This window comes from Magallana gigas, chromosome 6, assembly GCF_963853765.1.
Source record: "Magallana gigas chromosome 6, xbMagGiga1.1, whole genome shotgun sequence".
In the NCBI taxonomy this organism is placed as follows: domain Eukaryota; kingdom Metazoa; phylum Mollusca; class Bivalvia; order Ostreida; family Ostreidae; genus Magallana; species Magallana gigas.
This window is the reverse complement of record NC_088858.1, coordinates 35,623,631-35,640,286: the sequence shown is the minus strand read 5'-3', so window position 1 is coordinate 35,640,286 and position 16,656 is coordinate 35,623,631. Positions and strand designations below refer to the sequence as shown.

General features: G+C 32.8%; 1 protein-coding gene across 1 annotated transcript; it reads left to right on the top strand.

Moving 5' to 3' along the window:
• Positions 1–292: 292 nt before the first annotated feature.
• On the top strand, positions 293–11,608 carry LOC105322422 (BTB/POZ domain-containing protein 9). The gene is made up of 12 exons (XM_011421136.4): positions 293–428; positions 4,366–4,577; positions 4,866–5,001; positions 5,291–5,521; positions 5,724–5,988; positions 6,525–6,744; positions 7,010–7,129; positions 7,678–7,787; positions 8,034–8,223; positions 9,188–9,295; positions 9,406–9,484; positions 9,834–11,608. Exons 2-12 carry the CDS (start codon positions 4,393–4,395, stop codon positions 10,080–10,082), a joined length of 1,893 nt encoding a protein of 630 aa, XP_011419438.1. The 5' UTR covers positions 293–428; positions 4,366–4,392; the 3' UTR covers positions 10,083–11,608.
• Positions 11,609–16,656: the final 5,048 nt, after the last annotated feature.

Genomic DNA, 16,656 nt, shown 5'->3' with positions numbered 1-16,656 from the left:
CACATTGAAACCTTTAATCCAGTCAACCCATATATATATATTTCTGAACTATTTTATAACATATAACATTTTTTAATTAAAAATATCGTTTCTTTCTTTGGGTTAAAAAAATAAGCCAGATATAAAATTAAAACTGAGATATTAAAAAAATATATTTATTTAATATTTTAAAATTACAAACTAAATAAAGTTAGGTCTTAAACCAAAAAATATTGGTTTGAAAAAGGAGATGCCCCCCCCCCCAAAAAAAAATCATTTGAATTTCTTTTACGTTTGTTGTCACATTTCGGTGATTAGTTATACCGTTTTACAAAAAATAAACATGTCGGATAGGCCTACTGACGCTTCGTGACTTTTCAAGTTTAACTTTAAATCTACTGCGTATTGTCCGCAGGAATGATTTGTTATGAGTAGTCAAGTATTGTAAGGTAAGTGAATAGTTGCTTTAGATTTCTGTATTTGATACAGACGAATACAGGGTTTGTTATTTAAGTCTGTTTTTAACTTGATTGATATGTTGATTAATCACAATTTCAAAAAATCAAAAAAAAAAAAGAAATATCAAGTTCAACTCCGACACTTAAAATGTGACATGTGAACAGTTTTTTGATAAAATGCCCCACGAATGACAGGTAAGCGCTGTCAGGGCATGAGGAGGTACTCTTGTAGCTTCATATGTAGCTTACATGTCACACTGTTTACAATCATCAACATGATATCAGCCATTCTCCAGAAATGGTTCCAAATATGGGATTGCTTTCAGTGAAAAATGAACTTTTGATATTCGTGTTTTAATTGTAATAATATTGAAGTACAACTATTCGCCGATATAATTATGAAATTTGACTCACCAAAATTTCTTCGTTCACGAAATATTTGATTTTGAATACCATATTAAAAACCCTGTTACGGAAGTCAGAAGTGAACTAATGCAACTAATCCTCGGCCTGTACAATAACAGTAAACATCACTAGCCACTTTGTTTGATATCATATTGATTACGAATGACATATTTGACAGAATCATGAAGAATTTAAATTTAAGGGGGACATATTTTCAAAAATATCTTTATTTTAAGAAAATCTTTATTTTCAACAATAAAAAAGAAAATAATGCATCATCTTTCATTCAAATTCAAATGTAAACTAGGAACAATTTCATATGTTCAATGATTTTAATTAAAATATTGAAACAACAGAACATTAATATAGAGATGTTGAGAAATTGTACATCTCAAATTGATGTCAGAGGGATTTTTAAAGATAATGCCCCAAAGTTACGGAAGTTAGCAAATGACCTTTTTCATGGAGATTATTTTTTCCAATACATTTTACAACCAAATATTAGAGAGTAAAAATCAAATACAGGTTATTCATTGTAGGAAATACATTTTTAACTTAATAAGCACGCTTTTTAAAAAAATTTCTTTCCTTTAATTAGTATGTAATCAACATTACTTAAATTTAAAAATGTTGACATGAAATATCTGTCTAAAATAGTGAAATACCCAATTGTGTTAAAATTGCACCCTCTGATGGATGTACCAAACACAGTTATGAAATATACCGGTAAAAAGTCAAACATATAAATCAGTTGTCTTTTTATATTTGATAAAAAGCTTGGATGGTTCGTTACGGATGTCAGAGATTATAATTTCACAAATATCTACTCCTATGATGTTTTAAATAGTCATGAAATTTATTGGTTATATTTTCCTAAACTTCCTTTTTTATTTGGAGGAACTGGGGTCTTATCCCCATTAAAATAATGGGTTGACTGAATCCACATCTCCCCTTTTTCGGATTTTCACTTATGTTTCTCCATGTTTGCCTGCTTTGCATTAATGTATATACGCATATAATGTATTAATGCATATATATACATATGTATATGTATTGTTACTAATAAGTCAACTAAATAAGGTCTGTTTTTCGCAAGTATATATATATAAACTCTTACTAGTTTAAATTTTGGGTATTAGTTCTTAAAAAAAACTGACATCCGTAACTAATCATGTTTAGAAAAAAAAAATCATGAACAGAGTATTTATCAAATATTCTGATCCGGGAATAATACCATTTCGATATAAGCCTGCATGCATATTAATACAACCTTGAAAAGCCAAATATATTTTGGTCACCTGATATTTTTTTTTATCAAATCACATGTTGTAGAAAACAATAAGCTTGATGCACTATATTTCAATAGAGTAAAGTATAAATAGCATATTATGCTAATATTACATGAAAAATGACCACTTTGTTGATTTTAAAACATAAGAATAGATTATCCGTCGTGGAAAATATACATAAGAAGCACTGGAATGAACAGATGCCAAATCTGTTTTTTCCCCTGATATCCATAACGCTGCAGCAAATGTTTAAAAAAATATTGTCAAATGATAAATTGTCTTAGGTGAATTGGTTTTAATCTGCAACTGATATATCTCTTGCAAATAAAAATAAACTAAAACAGATAAATCTACACATAATGATTCATATTTTTTCGATAGTTTAGCACACTCACATCATATTTTTCTCAAAAATGCACTTTGTATCAAAATATTTATTGCTTCAGTTAAGAATATCAAGGTTCCTTTACTTTCTAAACTTATGTTCTGTTTCGCTGAACAATCCAAATTATTATCGATGGAAAACCGAGCCATATATCACTGATTGAAAATACTGTTACGGATGTCATACGTTACGCCGGTCAGGGGTTTTAGTAAATTTTCCTCTCACTGTACCATGCTATTACATTATCTTTCTACAGATGATGATAGATAGCTTTGGAACACTGTGTTCTCCAAAGGCATCATGAATAAGTTTTTCAAATGCCATGAATTTAGTTGAAAATGGCGTTACGGAAGTCAGGCTTTGAAATGCGTCAAACTCAATTTTCAATTTTATAATCGATGATTAAAAAAACACATAGATTTTCGACTGTAAATTGTATATATTTTTCTTTTAATATGCCTATGACATTCAATTACTATAATATCAATAGATATTGTTTTGAATATCATCGCTTACTTTTAAGTCAAACACGTGTTACGGAAATCAGGACTGTTTCAGCGACAATATATCAATCGGGGGGAAAAAAGAAAGAAAAGATTGTTATCAACATGTGTTTACTGACAAAACACGCTATGTGATGCTGAAATAAAAAATGAGTTTTAATTGTCTCTTTCATCACCGTAATGCTATTTAGTATTGTAGTAAAATTGAAATATTCACGTGCGACATGCTGAAAAATACACAAACCGATTTTTTATTGAAATAATTTGACATTATTTGACACTTCAAATGCATGTTGTTTGGTATCAAAATTTGTAATTTTTACTGTAGATATCTCCTGAGAAAAGTATCAGCCAAATACATTAAACGGCAAATAATAATTTTGTGATGAATGCTGGCGACAACATTATATCATAATTGGAACCATTTCTGGAGAATGGCTGTATATTTCAAAAACAACATAAAACCATAAAAGTAGCATAACTTTTTGGTGTAATTTTTATTTGAAAAGTGAGAGATTGAACATTTTGCCGTATTTATACTTTGCATTTGGTTTATTGGATGACTTAATTAACATAAAACACTGATGTCAGCCATTAGCAGCTGATTAGGCCTATACATGTTTTAGGCCATCATCTTACAGTGTCAACACATAATATGTTTTAACTTGCCCAAGCGTGGTTTTGTGCACAACCGGTAATAAGAGGGGAAAATTTTTCACAAAAACACACATAAAATATGAAATTAATGAAAAGTATTTGTCCTAATCTAACAATTTCGTTAGTGTCAAAACACATTCTTTAGAATTATACTCTGTCCCAAGATATTTTGGATTCACGTTTGGCTTAATTGTTTGATATTTATAAATACCTCAGGATCCAAACGATGTTCATTCAAAAGTATGAAAAATTTCCAAGATTTCTCAGTCAAAACGCCCCTGTTAGCTTATCAGGTTTCAATACAATGCTAAAAAATGTTATGTCTACGGAGATTTTGCATTGCAGCAAGCCCGGATGATAACGTTGAAATATTGCGCGATGTATTCCGAGTGTATTCCGAATGGAGAAAAGATGTAAACATTCCCCATTATAAATCTCCGTAAGGAATCTGTTTTCGTTCCTGTGAATTTTTCCGAGTGAAAGATGATAATGTGTCAATGAAATTATCTTGGAAAATATCCCTTTCAACTATTTCAATTGCACTTCTTTCACAGGTAAGTGTATTTTTATTAAAAATCGTCCAAACGTGAATCCAAAATATCTTGGGACAGAGTATAGACTATGGACAGAACTTAAAATCATCCACAACTAAAATGAAATATGTAGAAGACTTCATTTTTATGTTTTAGTGTACCATGAAATAAATTTTGTCAAAGATGTGTGACCATCGGCATTTACGATCACCACCACCAGCTGGAATAGTTGACCATGTGTCCTTCCTGTCGGACAATCTTAGTGATTTAGTGGACAACTCAGATTACAGTGATATCACGCTTATGGTGGAAAATGTGGCATTTCCTGCACACAAAGTCATCTTGGCAACTAGATCTGAATATTTTAGGTAAACCAATGGAAGACAAAAAAACTAAAACATTAATTGTTCAGAATCATGAAAATTATTAATTTTAATCAATAAATATTAAAAATATTATGGTTATAAGGGAAAGGAAGAATCCTAAACATTGTTCTTGTATGTGTATTTATCAATAATATGATAATTGTTATGATTAATAATTTTGGCTTAAAGGAAATAAAACCTTTTTCCTCTTTTCTCCAATACATGTATTATCATTGAATATTCACAAATGTCAAAATTACATGTGTGTATCCCTCCTCATCTGTTGTGCAGAGCTCTTCTATATGGTGGGATGAAGGAGTCCCAGCCAGGAACTACACAGATCGAACTGAAGGATACATCAGCCTCAGCATTCGGCATCCTGTTGAAGTACATGTACAGTGGTCGTCTTAACCTGCTAGAAATTAAGGTAAGAGAGCTGATGTGTCCTGAAATGAACACGTTCACTCAGGTCGGTAGCAAACATGCTGTATGACCCAGAAAGATGTATATTTTAAGTTATAAACAACTAAAAGTTCAAAGATTAAAAATTAATTTTATTTGAGATTAAACAAACCATTTCTTGCCTTTGGGTTTAATTTTCATAAGAAAAGAAATACATGCATGTGAAAATATTCGAGATATAGAAAACAATTTGAAGGTTCAATTCATCTTGAAAAGAGTTTTTATGAAACTTAATGACAATTATTTATTTACAGGATGAAAATCTGTTGGACATATTGGGAATGTCTCATCGTTATGGTTTTGTGGATCTTGAATCTGCCATTTCTGACTATTTGAAGGCGATTTTGAACATTTCAAATGTGTGTTTGATTTATGACATTGCAAACATGTACCATCTTACATCCCTGTGCCAAGTGTGCAAGGAATTCATAGACAAAAACGCCCAGGAGATTCTAGTGAATGAAACATTTTTTACCTTATCTCAGGTGAGTTTCTTTTAAATATTTTTTTACATCTGATGTTTTCAACCTTAATTTGTACATGTTAAAAAAAATTGTGATAAAGAGAAATTAAAAAGTACATATAAGAAAGTTTCATGTAAATGTATATCAATATCTAATAATGTATAAATAATAAAATTCTAGGAAATCTGACATGAGAGTAACTATCCATTTGGTTTTTTTTCAGAGCTCTATTAAAGAGTTGATATCTAGGGATTCATTTTGTGCACCAGAAAATACGATATTCAATGCAGTGGTCAAGTGGACAGAACACAATCAAGGACAAGACCCGAGTCCAATTCTAGAATGCATCAGGTTACCACTGATGAGCATGAATGACCTGCTGAATGTGGTCAGACCAACCAGCCTTGTATCACCAGACTCCATTTTGGATGCCATTAAACTTCAGACTGAAAGTCGAGATATGGAGCTTAATTACAGAGGATCATTAAGTAAGTTTACATAGTATGAAAGTAGTTTTTTCATTGTTTAAGATTTGACTAAGCTTAGCAGCATTATTAATATTCTGATTTTTATGCCCCTCCTGGCCTCCATGTATTAGCTGGGGCATAAAGTGTTTATGTTCATCTTACAGTGTACTTCCTTCTGTCCTCTGTTTGTCAATTACACTTTCCTTTAATTAGCCCAGTTGCAAAGAAACTCTTCCAGGATTATCTTCAAAACAAAAATAAAAATGAGTATAAGCAATTCAACTGTGTCATAATTTTCTGACCCTGACCTTCTCTATAACATCAACTTTTTTTCCCTTCCATAATTGTTCAGGATATTTCTATGAAACTTCCAACTAAGAGCATGCATTGAAACATTGCATATTTAATTTTTTTTAAAAAGAATTTTTAGTAAAGAATCTTGTAAATGCTATCTACCATAAAAGTAGAATGAACTGAAAATCAAGAATTCCAGAGAAGGAAAAAAATCTATCAACAGGTTATTGAATATTTAGCTTTAATTGAAATGTTGTTTATAGTTCCAGAGACAAATGTAGCAACACAGCGCTATGGAGCCCAGGTGATACGAGGAGAGATGAAGAACTCACTTCTGGACGGTGACTCCCAGAACTATGACCTTGACCGGGGCTTCACCCGCCACCCAATCGATGATAACTTTGGACAGGGTGTGGTGGTCAAACTAGCAAGCCCATACATCATAAACTGTATCAAACTTCTGCTTTGGGACAGGGATATGAGGTATTGTTTATTTTCATAGATACGAATGAGAAATACACATAGATGTAGAAGAACTAGAGAAGAATTGCATTGCATAAAATGAATTAATCTATTTATAATTCGTTTTTCTTCTATACAAATTAAAGAACGAGTTTGTTAATCATGGCTTAAATGTGTGTAGGAAAAATTGTTTTATTGATATTTTATACTTTGAATTTCTAATCTTTAGGTCATTCTAATGATGTTGTGTCTAGGGAGTGCTTAAATTGTATTATTCTATAAATAGGTCTTACTCATACTACCTGGAGGTTTCCATGGATGACAAGGACTATGAGAGAGTTGTAGACCACAGCCGCTACCTGTGTCGATCCTGGCAGACACTCTACTTCCAACCAAGAGTTGTCAGGTGGGAACCTCTTTTCAGACTATTGACTTCCAGTGGTTGGGAGTAAATCACCTTGCAACACCCTTCCTAATCTCAGCGAGATTCGTTGAGACTGAAAATTTTTGACGGACGCTTCTTCTGAAGAGACGTCCGTCAAAAATTTTCAGTCTCGAAGAATCTTGCTAAGTATACACCCTTCCATCTTAGTTTTTTCCAAAAAAATAGAAAAAAACACTCATCTAACCCTCTATGCTAGTTGAATTAATGGAACATTTAGAATGTACCAGTACATGTACATATTTTTCATTTATAAAAAATGAAGAAGGGGAGTGCCGGTGAATTAATCAAGAATAGATTTTATTGTACAGTTAGTGAAAACATGTACTGTAATAGTAAAGGATAAGGAGACATGTACCAAGAAGTTTAGTATACCTTTTATTTGATAGAGTTATGCACAATTATATTTAATTTTTGCATCTAGGCAAACATAAATCTACTTATTAATTGTTGAATTTTTTATTTCCTTTTCTGCTGAATTGTTTAAAGATGAACTGATGTTTTCATTTCAGATATGTAAGAGTAGTAGGAACTCATAACACTGTCAACAGAGTGTTTCACCTCGTTTCTTTTGATTGCCTATTCATCAATAAACCATTTGTGCTGGAGCAAGGTTTAGTTGGTAAGTATCATTGCCACGTTTACTCATGATTAAGACAGTCTAGACAATAAGTGTTATACATGGCTATCCTGTTAATGTTCTTGATTTTATCCTGTCATTGCATCACATTTTGTCTCCCCTTGATCTGTATCACGATTGACTGATCTTAATGCAGCAACATGTACTTTTTGCAAGTTAATTGTTTTTTATTTTAAAAAACCCCCAACAAATCCCAGCCCATGAATAACAATTTCATTTATTTTTCAGTTCCCTCTGAAAATGTAGCCACTATAGGGGCAGGTGCTTGTGTGATAGAGGGAGTGAGCCGGAGTCGAAACGCCTTGATAAACGGGGACACCCGTCACTACGACTGGGACTCGGGCTACACCTGTCACCAGCTGGGGAGTGGGGCCATCATCGTCCAGCTGGCCCAACCATACATCATAGACTCAATGAGGTAAGACACTCTCACAGTTGTAGTTGGTTTGTGTAAAATCAAATTTTGAACATTGAAGGGGGGTGGAAGTTTGCTTCAATGCTGGGACTGTGCAATAAGGGATATGACTTTCACTCTGATTATATGATAAAGATTTATTTGGGCATAGCTTAACTCTTCATTAAGAGCTACATAGAGAATAATACATACCCTTTTCCATATCACAGCCAGTATCAGCCCGAGACTCCAATATCAGCCCGAGGGCCAAAGGCCCGAGGGATGATATTGGTCGAGGGCTGATACAGGCTGTGATATGGAAAAGGGTATTTATTATTATATTTATTACATACTTAGTAATAAAATTTTTAAAAAGCTTCAACTTAAACAAATTGATTTTATATATTATTTGAAAGCTAGTACACTGTAGTCTGTACATGTATTAAAATGAAAATATGAAATCTTATTGTTTTACCAAACATGCAGCTACAGAACCGGAATTTCCTCGTGTTTTGAAATTAAGTGCTCTTAAACTAAAGTTTTCATCTGCATTTAAAAATGTTGACTGTAAGAAATATTTTATATTTTCGTCTGTTAACACGCAGAAACGGAAAAAGACAGAGGAGTTCCGCACGGGTGTGATACGAATCCGTATCAGCCCTAGGGCTGATAACCTGTATCAGCCCCGGAGGCCGATATGAATTTTGGGATGTCATCTGTATCACATAAGCAAAAAACCTGTATTTATTACATTTGTACTAAGTATGTAATAAATACAGATGTATAATGTAATTACTATTTTTTCAAAGAAAAAACTCCTGGTAGTCGGTAGAGTATCATAGATCAGTTTACTAGTTCCTTCCATCATATTGTCCAATACTAAAAGTGGGGCCCTTTGACATAATCACTATTTTAATGATGTTTATAGTTAATACAAAGGATTGTTTTATGCATGTTCCCTAAATCACTGATTATCCTGGCATTTCAGACTGCTGCTATGGGATTGTGATGACAGAAGTTACAGTTATTATGTAGAGGTCTCCACCGATCAGAAGTCGTGGTACTTGCTGGCAGACAAACGCAAGGAACAGTGCAAGTGAGTGGGGCATTAACAAATATTGTACCAGAACATACCAGTGAAATTGGATAATTTATATAATGTTAATGCGCAATGTGAATATTAAATTTTTATTACAAATTTTACAGGTCATGGCAAGTTATCAAATTTGAGAAGAGGCCTGTAACTTTTGTCAAAATTGTCGGAACCCATAATACAGCAAATGAGGTAAGTTATACTTATTAAATGGTGTTCTCTAAAGAATTGATATACATGTACATGTAAATCATGTGAATCAGGCAAGTTTCACAAGATCTTAGTGTTTTGTTTATATAGTCATCGTATCATTTATTTATTCCTGATCCATAATCTATATGAATCACTAAACAAAAAAAGCAAATATCACGTACAGTTAAATAAATGAATGCATTAGTTCTTAAGCCAAAAATTTTATGATTTAATGTGGCAGGGAAGTATTTGTTGCAAGGGGGAGTAACTATATTGTCAAATTTTAATTTTAAATAAGATTAAAATTGATTTAATGATAGACTGTAATTTTTTTTTTTCTCGTGGTAAGGTGTTCCACTGTGTTCACTTTGAATGCCCGGCGGAGATGACTAATCCTTCAAACAACAACAGTATACCACGCTCTGCCAGTCCGCAGCCCCCTGGACCGAGTTCTTCTGGCCTTTCCCACCAGCCCAGACCCAGCATGCACCAGTCCCACAGTTCTGAGAATTACGCAAGTGCCGAATATTGCCCTCATGAGGCCCCTGAAGCCGACAGACAAGACAGCACCAGCTCCCACGACGAATCAGAAAACTAGCGACTAAAGACTTCTTGAGGGGTTCCAAAAGGAGAGTGCAATTTACTGTGATTTTGTGAATGGATGTTGGAGAGAGTATTACAGTGTTTTTCTCTGATTTTATACAGTTGTGATTTTTTTTTTTTGACATTACGACGGCTTTACAGCCGAGTGTTACTGTAGAAACACTGGTTATGTTATTTATTTCTTTTATTTATATGTGTGTGATAAAGTGGAGTTCATATCAAGCACAAGTTCATTTTACAGAAGACACTCTAGGTAGAGTTAGATACCAGTATGACATGCGTGGGTGTGAACAAGTGATGCTATTTATATGAGAAAGCTTTAGATTTAACATTACATGTATATTAGAAGAAATCCACAGCTTCAATGCAAATTATTATACAAGTGCTTTACATCGATCACTGTTTTTCATATTTAGTCAACAAGGATATTTTCGATGCATTTTTTTCCCCAACTGTTTTTGAGTACATTGTAGATCTTCTATCTGATAACAGGATTGAAATTCATATAAAATGCCCTATTATTAACGAGCATGAATGTATAGAAAACTCATGTGCATAACAATCCCTTTATTTCTTGGAAAAGGCACAATTTTTTTAAGAATAATAATTTGTCAATTATATTTAGAAAATCTACAAAATTCCAAAGAAATGGAAACTGGTTTAGGCAATTAAGAAAGAGACAAATTAATATTTGAGGTGCCAGAGGATGAAAGAAGAATTCTGTATTGAATTTATCCCAGTATACATGAGGGATTTGGTGCATTTACTGTGATAACAGTAGATAGCTAGTAAATGAGAGCCGTTATTTGTTCTTTATGGACATGGCCTATTGATTCATTGCCCATCTGTGGAATAGGTATCAAATTACATTCACTGAATGAAACCATGATTGATTTATATAATAACTTGCAGCTTCAACTGTGTAGTGCATATCTTTCTTCCATGGTTATTATCTATTCAATGTCTTTCCAAACTGGATACATAATATATAAAGGATGCAAGTAAATGTAGATTAATTTTAATGTTCTGTTCTGATGCTATGATAATGTACGTATTGAATTGTTCACCATTTCGTTTACCTTACATGTCAAATCAACATTTTTTTTTTGTGAAACCTTTTGAAAATGAAAACATTCTATTCAATTTGATATTATTACAGATTTTTTTTACAGAATCTGTTTGCCGATATAGATACAATAATCAGTTTACATGGATTTCTAAACACTATTTGTTTAAACAAATTAAATTCTGATTTTCTTTTTTGTATTTGAACAATCTAATGGTAATTACTCTCATTATGGTGATTTTTACGATAAATATCAACCAATGCTGTTCAAATGTTATTCTCTACATATTTTATAAATCAATGGTATATTGTAGTTAACTAAATACACGTACATGTAGCTGTTGATATGTTTGCAGTGAGAAATGTTCATTATTACTAAAGATTTTTCTTATTAAATGATATTTGTTTTTGAAATTAAATAAAATTTGATCAAAGATAAATTTGTATTTCCTATCTTTTTTTTTTTTTAAATGTTAGTGTACTGAAAGTTTGATAAAAAATAAATTACAGGTAATTAAAATACCAACTAACATCATCAGTGAGGCAATGATGGGAAGCAACCAGGGTTTGCATAATTATACAAAATGAAAATGACATAAAACTCTTAATAACTTATATTCATTATCAAATTATGAAAAAGAATATGATTGGAATAAACAGAAAAGGTCAAATAAAATTTAGATTAAACTAGCTATCGAAGAATTTCTTTTGAGTGTACAAATGACTTTTGGGTATTTAGACTCCCCTTTTCTCGATTAAGAATTCGAAACTACGCACATGCGCCCTCTTTCTCTGCAGCCATCATGGGGTTTGCCAACATTTGGAATTCTCACCCGAAAAAATACGGACCAGGCTCACGATACTGGTATGTTAAAACTTTTAATAGAGTTATAAGACTACAATATTCATTCCATTCTTAAACAAGTCTTACTGACATCATTCTGTCAATGTACAACGGTATTCTTGCGTTGAATCGATAGGCTTGTTGGCGCACGTGTTCACAACTTGATGCAACTAATGCATTATATTTTGTTTTGTTCTGTGCTATTTATATCTAGAAGATTAGCAACGGAACAAATCTTTATGGCTTATCAAAGTTAATGATTTAACGAAGAATGAAAGTATTTTCAAATTTATTGGCATGAAAATTATAATTCATAACTGTATGTTGTAGTACGGTTTCACACCGTAAGGTACAGGCATTTGTTTCTGCGATAAAATTAAGACCGAAGTAAAATTACACATGATAACTACTCCAAATTTCTTGGACACCCTCCCTCTGGGTATTGCAATTGCATTATGTTTGCTATAAAACTCAAACAGATGGGACCAATCGCCGAATAATATTTAACAGGTTGAGCACCAACCCCCGTTTGGTGGTTGGAGTCCCATTTGGTGGTTAAATGCCTAAACGGTATACCTATTTTACCTACCAAATGGGACTCATTTTTTGTTCAACTCGGATAACGTTTTTCTTGAGGAAAGGCGCATCATGTTTATTACTGTGTCAAGTACTCTGACATGTTTGCTTCTATTCTCTTTTGAGAAGTGGACAGGCATAGCCTACATCCACTTCTCTTCGCAAGCCCTCATATTTTGATTCTGGAAAACGTGTATATGCAGTCTTTGCGCTTACCTTTTTTTACTACAAGCCCATAGGGCAAGTGAGGTTACAAAATCTGGTAGCCCAAACAAAATTTTATTAGCCCAAATCAAGAACAATAAAAACAACTTGACAAAAAATGACTTATCATATTAAATTATATGATATTAATATTTAGTTATCCTTTTTATTAAAAAAAATTACCTTTCACGATTCATGATTTTTTTTATCTTTGATATGTTGTAGCCAGTGATAATAAGAAACTTCTATACTGAATTCATGATTATTTCAAATTCTGCATGTTAAAAGCAGAAATGGGTCAATAAATATCTGATTCCTGATTATCAACTCATCTCCGTACTTTCAGTACTTTGATTCAACACGTTGTCAATGATAGACTGGCAATGCTGCCAGACTGGCAATGCATAATATCGTAGGATAGAGACAAAGGACCAGTATGTTTCAATGACGAAGAAACAAGAGCTATTTGCATTATATCGCCCATTATGAATTCACGTTTGTACTCAAAATCCACTCCAAGAGATCCGATGATAGAAAGGGTCTTCTTGCTTCGCGAGCTGGGTTTTTCTAAAAATAGATTTTATGCTTAATGTGGAACAAGGTTTTCCCCGTGTAAGTTGTTGGATTCATGGGCGGCGATTGAACAAAAACTACTTTGATTTGTTTTATTTTGTAAACATCAAGAAAAACTTTTCAAAAGCATTTCAAATTGACAATCACGCAAACAAAAGATGTTAATGCATGCACTATTTTCATTAGCGCATGAATAATGTAGTGCAAAATATTCGCAGAAACGGCTATGATAACAAGGACTCGCTTGCTTCGCGAGCCGACTCAAAAATGGTATCATAATTTCAATTACCGCCGAAAACAACGTACTAGCCCATCGGGCATGCGCAAAAATAATATTTGGTAGCCCGCTCGTGATTTTATTAGCCTCGGTCATCGGGCTACCGCTTAATTTCGAAGACTGTATATGTCGAAACCAAAGACGGCTTACACTTCGAGCCATGTTTCGACTCCAGTTTCACTTATTTTTTGTAACAGACCTATTATTTCTATATTTTAAACATAAATGCATCCATATATCACAAACAAATCACCACTAAACCGCTTTCAAATCATTTTCTCAACCTCTACATTGTCCACTTCTCAAAAGAGAATAGTTTGCTTCATGATTAAACATTTGTTTATAAAAATTTATGGGTCGATTTTCTCCGCACATGTGTTTAAAAAAGGCCAAAATGAAATGCTCCCCTGAAGTCGCAAGTAAACAAAGTATTTGTCTTCTAAAAGATCGATTTAAATCAAAGTACGACATGGCCTCATTCCTCGAACTCTTCACTTTCAATTTTAATCATCCGAGCAAGTGGAAAACAATTGCATCCAATAAAATCGGTAAACTTAGGTGATATACATCGAGAGCTCAATTTAGGAATGGAGGTTCAATCGTACATTACTTCAGTAAAATTCTGTGACAAAAGTATAGTCAGATTATGAAAATAATACCGAAAGTACAAGTATTATGTTATAACAAAGCAAATTTCGTTAGTTAAAATTTTAAGAAAGTTTTACTGAGGAATTTAATATAGCGTGAACGGGCCTCCATACCTAAATTAGCTTCTGACACGCACCTAAAGATTTCATCTGTAAAATAAATTGTTGAATTGTTGTTTTTTTTGGTTGATGATCAACATAATAATTTTTGCAATGTTTGAACACAAAGGTTAAAAAAATTATCTATAAGTTAGAATTTAATTAGAAGGGAGCACTCCATGAAATATGGAGTTAAATACCTTGTGTTATTATAATATTTAGTAAAAGTACATTTTGATCATCACGTTGTGGCATGTTAAAACTTTTAATCATTGTTAAGATTTATAAATATCTGGCACTTATTTTTCGTTCAAAACCTTGAGTCTTAACCTTTGAAGGTTTAGTTTATAACTGATAATTATTGTACTTTGGTTATTTTAGTAGACACATACTGTGGTGCATATTATTCTAGTTACCTGTATACTGTGGTTTCATCAATATTCGTTGAATACCAATTTTTGTGGATTTCGTTATTAAGTTGATCCACAAAATTAAATGTTCATTGAAGTGCAATTTCTATTAACATTTTGTATTGATAGGGTCATTGGCCACAAAGTAACGTATCCTTGAAATTGTGATTTTCACTTTATCCACGAAAATTGATACCCTTGAATATTAATGAAACCACAGTATGATTTCAATGATGTATTGTACTGTAGTACTATACACTACTTACATGTACATACTAGAAATGGAATAACATACTGTCCTCAGTGTAGTGATACTTATAAGGAATCTTGCTTTCCAGATTCATTGCATAATTTTTCTTTCTATTGTAGTCGTGTGTGTAAAAATACACATGGTCTCATCAGGAAATATGGCTTAAACATGTGCCGTAGGTGCTTCAGAGAGTATGCTGATGACATTGGCTTCAAGAAGGTATCAGAATTATTATAATTTATGCATATTATAATGGCAAAGAGAAAAAAATCAGACTTAGTGTGGACATCAATTAGTAAAAAAAATCTCAAGTCCTCGACACATTTTGCTAAGTTTGAAGTAAAAAAAAACAATTTTATTGTTACTTGATTTGAGATATTAAAACTGGGCATTTCTGATTTCAGCTTGATTAAGTCAGAAGGAAGTAAAGTAGTCTTGATGTTGGAATGAAGAGGCTGCCACAAGAACTCTAATTTACATGTTTGATTGTTGTAAAAAAAACCTCATGATTAAAAACATCAAACTACTTTAGTCATGTGGTCTTTGAAGTTATGCATAATAGTATTGGTCATATGGAAAACTAACATTGCTATAGTGCTTTTGAATATAAGTCCAAGAATTTACTTCTCCATTATGCTTGCATTAATGCAAAATCAAGTTAATACATTTACCGTATCTACTTGCTTATAAGTTGTTTTTGGGGGGGGGGGGGGGGGGGGGAGTAATAACTAGAATAGAAAGAAGGGGCATGAAATACACAAGATAATTTTTCCACTAGGTAAAACTTCGTTTTTGGGTACCATTTTGCTGCCAACTTTGGACTAATACAATGTACCGGTATTTTAAAGGCATATATAAGCAGGACCCAAAGTTCTGCAGTTATTACTAACCTCCTTTTAAAGCCTGAATAAACCCCCAAGAAAGCATTTTACCATTTACATTTTTTTTGAAATATCCATATAAATTGAGCAATTGTTATTGTTGAAAGGTTCTTGGGGCACCCAGTAGTGATCATGCAGTCTATCCAACTAAACGTCTCTTGTCGAGCTTATTCTCTCTCCCCTTAGCCCTCCCTGAGACTCGTGCTTCAACCACAGAGTGCCTTCGGGCAAAGTATTTGAAGTGATCTTCAAGCAAGTTTTTGGGTAAAAAAATCAAGGTCAAAGAGTAAAATCTTGTCTGGATCATATTTTCCCCATCAGAGCCAGATCTGGTACATACATCATCCACAAATTATCTATAAACAAAGGATATTTAGAGACCTTGAAGTAAGTTTTTAAGTTAAAGTCAGGGGCTTACTCCCCTTATTCCTAGTTTGCTCTTTTTTTAAATGGAGTACTTTTGGAGTTTGTTGTGACCTTGAACTTGGTACCTATAGGTCATATATGATTTTAATAGTAGATCTCGTTGAATATCCAATTTTAGATAGCTGGGTGGTCAACAAATTACCAATCGGATTTACCTTCAACTTTCAGATACGATTGTCCCGCTTTAAGGTATTATTTTGTAAATAACTACCAAATATTTTAAATTTTGGCTTTTAAATTTGAAGATATTCAATCTTTTAAAAAATGGTCACAACCACCCAGCCCTCAAAGACTAAACTTCTCTTGCCTAGGCAAA